The sequence below is a fragment of the Schistosoma mansoni genome (assembly GCF_000237925.1).
Source record: "Schistosoma mansoni, WGS project CABG00000000 data, chromosome 3 unplaced supercontig 0105, strain Puerto Rico, whole genome shotgun sequence".
Taxonomy (NCBI): domain Eukaryota; kingdom Metazoa; phylum Platyhelminthes; class Trematoda; order Strigeidida; family Schistosomatidae; genus Schistosoma; species Schistosoma mansoni.
Genome location: NW_017386009.1, coordinates 1,014,098 through 1,022,665, shown reverse-complemented (window position 1 = coordinate 1,022,665; position 8,568 = coordinate 1,014,098). Strand labels below are relative to the sequence as shown.

The 8,568-nt window shown below is 36.0% G+C and overlaps 1 protein-coding gene across 1 annotated transcript; it reads left to right on the top strand.

The window, feature by feature from the left end:
* Positions 1-3,352: 3,352 nt before the first annotated feature.
* Positions 3,353-6,871, top strand: Smp_075790 (hypothetical protein; the record flags this gene model as incomplete). Its single annotated transcript, XM_018791312.1, has 3 exons — positions 3,353-3,430; positions 4,797-4,916; positions 6,836-6,871. The coding sequence occupies 3 exons, from the start codon at positions 3,353-3,355 to the stop codon at positions 6,869-6,871; spliced, it is 234 nt and encodes a 77-aa protein (XP_018645524.1).
* Positions 6,872-8,568: the final 1,697 nt, after the last annotated feature.

The following is an 8,568-nucleotide window of genomic DNA, read 5'->3' as shown; positions in this document are numbered from 1 at the left end:
CATCTCGGAATTGATGTTCACAGTGTTCGACTGCAACCCAATACCGTTCGCTTCAAACGCCATCACCTTATCCACTTACCTACTGAGTCCTCATAGTCACTTGCTTGTGCAATCGGTTCAAGTTGAAATTCACTTGATATTGTTTACTTGAATGTTCCCATTGAAGTTTCTAGGACTGCAACTGGTCAGTCTGTAATTGGCACATGTGCATACTGTGCGAATTGCCTCGATATTGCCTCGATTGACAAGCATTGTAAGCAAAGATGTGTATTGGCTAGTAGTGGAATGCAGGACACTCGTTTCGACGTATTTGGGACTGGTGAGTTGGATGTACCTGCATCTCGGAATTGATGTTCACAGTGTTCGACTGCAACCCAATACCGTTCGCTTCAAACGCCATCACCTTATCCACTTACCTACTGAGTCCTCATAGTCACTTGCTTGTGCAATCGGTTCAAGTTGAAATTCCAAATAGGACGATAAGCGCGTCCTGGATTCCACTACTAGCCACTATCCATCATTGCTTATATAGCTTGTAACTTCAGGCCATATCGAGGCAGTCCGCACAGAATGCACATATGCCAACAAGAGATTGATCAATTGCAGTTCTTGTATTATATTGCTGTAAAGTGCAGTCTCCGAGTGGTTTATATTGATACTTAATCCACCTATAAACAAAATCAGTCAGCTTCTCAAATGAAAAGACTAAAAGTGAGGAAGGAAGTTTGTTCATTAACGGAAAAGAATCGTACATATGCTCTTATATATATACACCTCTTCAGAGGTTTTGTTCTGTCATTAAACTAAGCCACTATTTGTAAATGCTTCATTCTTTAGAAATGGAAGACATTATTTGGTAAATAATGTTCACTGATTATTCAGCCAATTTATGATTGGGCTTATGTACTAGCGACCAAGTATTCATAGTTAAAAGTACTATTTTACATCAGATCTATATATATATATATATATATGAGATGATATAACATATAGAATTTCATCGATGGAATTCACTCTAGATTCTTGATCGCAGTATTATTTTATGGAAAACATTTTCCGTAATTATGTCTTTCAGGTAGAAAACCGTTGAAATTCATCACGTGATTTTCGGATAACTTTGTGATTTAGAGTAGATCATGTCACCCTATTTAATTGAGTAGAAAGCCCTAATGTATGTAGTAGTCTGGAAGGATTTCCACACACATGGTACTGGTTCCAACTGTCACCAAATATCTCAAGTCATTAGATCCACCAACCTTCTAAACTAGTAATCGGCCTGATTCGTTGATAATGTTCCAATGTACGTAAAGGAGATTGAATGCTCAGTCACTTACTACAGTAAATTATGTTCGTTGGATGATAGTGACTCAAAAATCAGAATCTCAATTTGTTCCATCCTGGTTAGTGATCAGATACACAGAATCTGAAAACTCTGTTTGTCAATGCAGATTATGAACAAAATGAACAAACGGATGGGAAACAACGTATGATATTTATATTAAGAGATAGCAAACGGAATTGTCACAATTTATGTTGATGAAAGTTGAACTGAAATGTTTCGCAAATATGAAACGTCTACTCAATATTTGTGAGTATTATTGCAATGACCGAACATACAGTTGGGTAAATCCAATGTACTTATTGTAATGAATTACAGAATACCTTGACAAAATATGAGAACCATACATTGAATACTTCATAAGCAAGGTTCCATCATTCTTCCTTCACATTGTGTATGATTCTTCTAGTTCACAGTTCCTTCCTATTTTCCTTCTGTTCTCTTCAACTCGATCTTCTTAGACATTTGTTGACAGGCTTTTCACTTCCGATTGGTGTTACCTACCAATTATTTCTATCGACACAAGTAGTATACACCGCAGTATCTCTATTGATTGTTAGAATAATTTCAATCTTTAATTGATATCTAATCCGTTTCGGAGGTGACACTTATCTGCCACGTCATGTGCTAGTGAGATTCAATCAATCAATCAACCAATGTGTGTCGTGACCATTCGACTAGTTAAATCGTTACATGCAACGAAGTTATGTTAGTTGTCTCAAAACTCTACAGATTTATGGATGAAACGGTATGAATTTAATGGATTTCACACGAGCGTTAGACACACTAATCATCATGTTTCAGAAACTGCACTTGATGATCAAAACATTTATTATGTATTAATGAGGTTTGACAAGTACCTGAAAAATGTAAATATTTGATTGTCTAAATAATCCAAATAATGTGAACTCTTCAGAATGAGGATTTTTGGAGATTGTGGTAAATTTAATAGTTGAATTCGTGAGTCGATCTAAGCTAGAGCATCACTGAAATCCTGGAAGGACTGAACGGTTGTTCTCTCCTAGTATGGAACGCCTCAGCAATCCCCACCAACGATTCCGCATGCGATACTTTGACCCACTATCTCCGGTCTCGCACGCCAACACTTATATAACGTTATTCAAAATCGGTGATTTATATTGAAGCGTGCGATACTTTATTGAGCATAATAATGTGCTGTGTCTAGATGTCGTAAGTTAACTAAATTCTAAACATATATCTTAATGGATCTATTTTGTTGTGAAATGAAACACATGAATCCAGAGCGATGTGATTTTGACACTTAATCACTTAACCAAATGAGCCTAGATTCAAACATCATGCTATCAGTTATGGTGGAGTATAGATATACCGTGATACTTGACTTTCAATAGTTATCTAACCAAGTTAGGTTCATAATGTAAAACTAGAAAATGAGATGTATCTGATGGTAGGTTGAAACCTGCTTAACGAATTTGAATCTGTAGTGAAGTGTTTGATGAAAGCAGAGAAAAAATATTTTTTCAATTTCACGAGATCTAGTAATCATTAAGTGATGAATTCAAAGTCTATTATCATTACTATTACTACTGTTATTATGCTGATTGATGATGCCTGATTAGTCGTCACAGTGAATGAAACCGAATGATAGACTGTTTCAGACTAATTCGTGTTCAAAACATGATGATATCATTTTAATTCATGAATATTCTCGATGAATAGTTTCACTGTGTTTCCAAAACTATGTGATACTGATGGACTATTTAGATCTTCAATATTATTTCGACAGTAAACTATAAGTGTCGGTGACAAAGAGAGGAACTACAATGGATTCATACTAAAAACAGTATAAGTGATGTTTTCTGAAACAATAATTAAGAGAACTAATGAATGTTGTTTTGATGTCTACCAAACTGGTTGGTTTATAGTCTCTCAAATGGAAATGACGTCTTTAAATAGGAAATGACGGACAGTAGTGACAATCGAATTTAATGTCTTTTGTTTACTTGTTTGTCTAATTGTTTTTGATAGAGAATGGGTAAATTATACGTTAGTGAATTTCAAGGAAGTCGAGACAAGGTTTCATCTGAGAATGATGAACCTCCAATGAAGGTAAGTCATAATTAATGTGTAATTACTTCCTCAAAACAACTGCAAGATGTTTCTGATCAACCTACTGCAAGTAAACGACTTAGAGATTGCTCACAAACTTCATGTTACATATGGATATCATTTACAGCTGATTATTGTTTTAATTATCATCAAATAGTGATATTAATAGAGTTTTCCATTAAAAATATACATATGATTTCTTCCAAGTATACTTGAAGTGCTCATCTGTTTGGAACAAAATACGCTGGTGGTGAACTGAGAGCAAGAATATCAAGATGATTGTGTAATTATTAAATAACTCTTCATTAACCAAATACCTAATACATAGGCGCCATACAAACCCCGTTTGACTTGTGTGAGGGCTGTGATACTGACCGGGTGCCCAAACCGAAGCAGGTGGTTTTCTTAGGGGGCCACACCCTGAGGCTTTGACCGAAAGATCTGATCCCTCAGGCAGTTGAGCATCGTGAGGAGATGCAGTTCCATGGTAGCCGGCGACCAATGATTGATTCATATGCCATTTGTTTCCTCAGGATACTGGAGTCAGCTCATGTGCACCATTGGTTTGGAATCAGGGTTTTCCAACTCCCCTAAGTGGACTCGCCGTGTCCACCAACCCGGTTAAAGCACCGGACATTCTCTTTTCGTTCTTTCAATTTCGTAAACAACACCCTCGCTACGAGAAGGCAGTAAGTAGGACTTTTCTGGCAGAGGCTATATACGCGTGGCCGTATGAGAGTATTTCGAGATGGAGAGTGGACTCTCTCCACTCTTATCCGTACCAGGGTATTTGGGGGCTCATTAACACAGGAAATCTATACATTATCACGAATAGCCATCACTAATATTTATCCCATTCATGGAGGATATAATTGTTTTATATTGGATATTAAACGATATGATTGAGTGGATAATGAAGACACTAGAATCTGATTTGCACTAATAAGATATAAACCGAAAACAAATTCGGTTGTTGACCAAAATACCCTATGTTTCAGTTAGGTGTGGGAATAGAGAAAGATGATATCTGACCGATGACTACAATGAAATAATATCTCGTGAAAACACAGAACCATTGAAACATTGTTTATCAACATATTATGATGATGGGAAAATGAGTGGATGATTTATGTTCCTTGATCCAACTGCCGAATGAACAGTCAAATAATATCACCTAGACCACTCATCAGTTTGGAACAAGGTTTCAGGTAGAAAAACTTTCAAATACATTGGTCAACAGACTCTGTTGATTTTAATTCCATCATTTCCTATCAACAAACTTGATGTCTCAAAATGTCAATGTTTTGTCAATAGAATCCAAATTTCATAATTTAAACAAGCACTAGATAAACATCTCTATGTTTAGGCAAGGCATTCCATCGCTTCAAGAGATATTCCATTGCATACTCTACATCGTCAAATAATGAAGACCAATAGTGCAGAAGATAAAAACTTACTAATGCAAATTCTTGGTTTAAAACTGAAGGTGAGGTGTTTTTCCCCTGACCTTTACTTACATAACTCTGTTGATGTATCCACCCTTTTCCACGTATTGTTACATGACACTGATTTCCAATATAACCAAAACATATCATCACTACATATTTTATAGAATTTTTCTCCTAGAATTATCACAATAGTCTAGATATAAATATTCAACTATATAGACAATTCTGATACATCTTTCATATATGTTACCCTTCCAACGAATCGACCTCAATGAAAACGTTTATGGTAATGGTAATATTTTCAAGGGGTAGTGTCTTCCGGAAGTTGATATTATTACTCAGTCTGTAGTGACCGGCCAGTCTCGATAAGAACACGATTGGAATAATAGAAACAATTATTATTATTGTAACCAATTGTACCAGAGATTGTTTTACTGTATTTGTTTAACTGTATCCGTTTCACTTCTTGTTCCATATACCGCCTGGTTTGGTTCGAGCTTGCTCACGCACTGCTTGTTCGCTTGTACTCTTTGGCACGTCTCGGTATTATTTCGATACCACGAGATCGCCAATAAATATACTTGATCTGGACTAGTAAAGCCTTCTGGTTTACGGGCTATCAAGGGAACCAAGTCATATTTGTACGCGTAATCGAATAGTAGTGGTGATCATAGTCCGTCCACGACTCGACATCCACTACAAGTCTCTCATGACAAACCTGTATTTTATAGAGACTGCCTCAGTAATGCCATTTAGTCACATATTCTAATTAGAGTTGGGGGGGACAAACAATGTTATCCAGGAAGAACATCTTTTAATTTAGTCTTGTCAAGTGGACTAACCTGCATCCTAGTGTTGATGCTTATCAACGAACTGGAACCCGGTACACTTCGGTGAACATATCCATTGTATTATCTACTGAGGTACCAAGCCTAGATTTCTACTACCTTGGGTAATGTGTACGAATTCAACTTTTATGTATATTGTTTCTCAGTTGTAAATAAATGAATTCATATCACTGTGATACGTACAGTGTTTCTGTCTGGTTCAAATAACTTTTTCTCTTAGAAAGCGTCAACTTCATCGAAACAGGTTTTTAACACTGTACAGTTTGTCATTACGTAAGTTGATTGATTGAGTATCTCTTCAAAACTCTGGTTATTTCTATCGAATTTCACAGTAGTGTGAGACATGAAAAATGAATCAACATTAAGCAAGTCCAAACAAGCAGTTTGGTACATTCCATAATATTATTCTAATATCTAATCAGTCCACCATATACAAAGTGCTTTTCTGAAATCTCAAGCAATAATTGATTGAAGTTAAGTTACTCTTATGTCAATTATTTCACATATATGTTACTTCTTTACTCATAAATATCTAAAGTACAACATAACTATGTATTTCTTTTTAGCACCCCCTTATTCAAAAATGTAACCAGAGATCTATCCAGTAATAAAGCTCGTCGTCAATCATTATCATTCTCTTCTCACCAATAAGATTTGCATAAAGACCATTTACGGTTGTTTAACATCTCTTCATTAATTTTATAGTATCTGTTGATCACTGACAGACATTTTCATTATAGATGGTTTGTAGAGACTGTTGAACATCATTGTTTACATCATGGACTGATCCTAATTAGACAGGAAAACTATTAGATGAAAAATCAGTGATCTGAAGGTCAAGTGTTAACACAGAGACGTGAAGATTTTAGGTTCAACTGTCGATGGGCTCATCTATCCACATTGTTGAGAAGTCCATAGTAGAACGCAACAACTTTCCATTGCTTCCTTTTTAAAAACAGCTATGTTACAGAGATCATCCACTTATGTGGACCAGAACACTGAACATTCTACTTTCACCTATTTGACATTTACAAGATGCTAATATTGATCCGTTTATTTCGTATGAGTTTATCTCAAGTGCAACGATGTTTGGAACAACTCAATCATAGCATTCACAAATTCTCCTCGTATATCATGTGCGTTAGATGCATATTTATCTACTTACTTTTTAACAGCATTTGTTCTTTATTACTGCATTCTCTCATCTGGATATAGTATCCGGCCAGTGAATGTTGAGTATTTTGTGTAAACAACTGTTTATAAATACCTATACCTTCTTGACGATGGATGTCGTAGTTCTCCACGTTTCAGCTCCGTACAGTATAACTGAATAATATGAAATATGGAAGTAAAATAAAGATAATAAGAAAATGGATGTGAATGAAACTACTGTGGATAATGAATGAATATTTCCAGGATAGGTTTAGGAATGTATCAATTGTTTCTGAACACACAAGAAAAGATTGAATTTCCGTACGTCCAAGACTCAGAACAACCTACGTACAGGAATTCTGTGTTAAAGTCAATCTCATGACCTGTTTCAACTATACGTTAAGCTATAGATGAAGATGTATGTTTGTTATCTGCTCTTATTGGATTATTTGTTTTTACTCGTTTTGGCGTTCATCTTCACACATGTTTTCTACACGAATAAACTTGACTAAAAGCTAATTATTCCATGATAAAAGATTTAGTAACGGAACATTTTACGTTTTTGAGTGAACTCATCCAGGGTCAGATATAAAGCTATTCCAAATCTCTGATAGACATCTAGTGGATGCCCTGTCACTAGACACATTTAATGGATTAAATACCAAGCCTTTTATGACCATGAGTCTTCACTGACAGGTTTTCTGACGAATTTCTTAGTTAGGTGAAGCAACTAGTAACGGTGGTAGTCATAATTTAAACCAATCAGAATGTCCTTAAAACGACTTTTTCGACCCTTTCCTATTGTTTCTTAGTGTGAACAAGTATTCTAAACTAATAATTGCTTGTCAGACTAAAGTAGAGGGAATCTAAAATATGATGAAGCTGGATTACAGGTTTATTCTGATATTGCACTGTTGAATAATTTCATTGAGACTAATGTATTTTTACTGAAGTCCAACACGTAACGGTCAATAAGTTCCCGAAGCAAGCAGATCTGTAAATCCTCGACATTTAATGCTGATATCATTAGTTTTAACGGACGCGCCTAGCTAAAGGCGCTTGGTCACGCATCCGCACATGATCGCGAGTGTTGAGCATCTCCTGCAACAGTTAGCCAGTTTAGATTAAACGCTTACTGATGTATCGATAGTCTTCCAAACAAATCTTCTAACCTCTTCACTTATGACTCCTGATTGGACTGGGTTTGCACACTTTGATTATAAAGATGTTGATAATGTCACAGGTATTCAGAGTTTGACAACGGCTTAACCAGTAACACCTTCTATTATGAATCTTATCCATCAAGCGAAATCAAAAGTCAGAATCGAGGAGGTTGGAAGATGTATTTGATAGATTATCAATATGTCGAGAAGTGACTGATGTAAACTGGCTAGTGATCGCAGGAGAAGTTGTGCACTGGGTTCTCACTCGTGATCTGGTGAGGATGCATGACCGAGCACTTTCAGCTGAGAGAGTTCATTAAAACGAATGTGGTCACCATCCAATGTCGAACACTTACAGTGCTATTGATTTTGGGGATTTACTTACCGCTTAAATAGTTTATCCTCAAGAAGAAAGTTATCGATGCCTGCACATGTTTTCAAAGAGAGATTTCGTTCTCTTGGTATTGTTGACAGCGTTATTATAATTCTCTGAATCCTTTCTCAATAACGATGAATGAAGGCTAAGG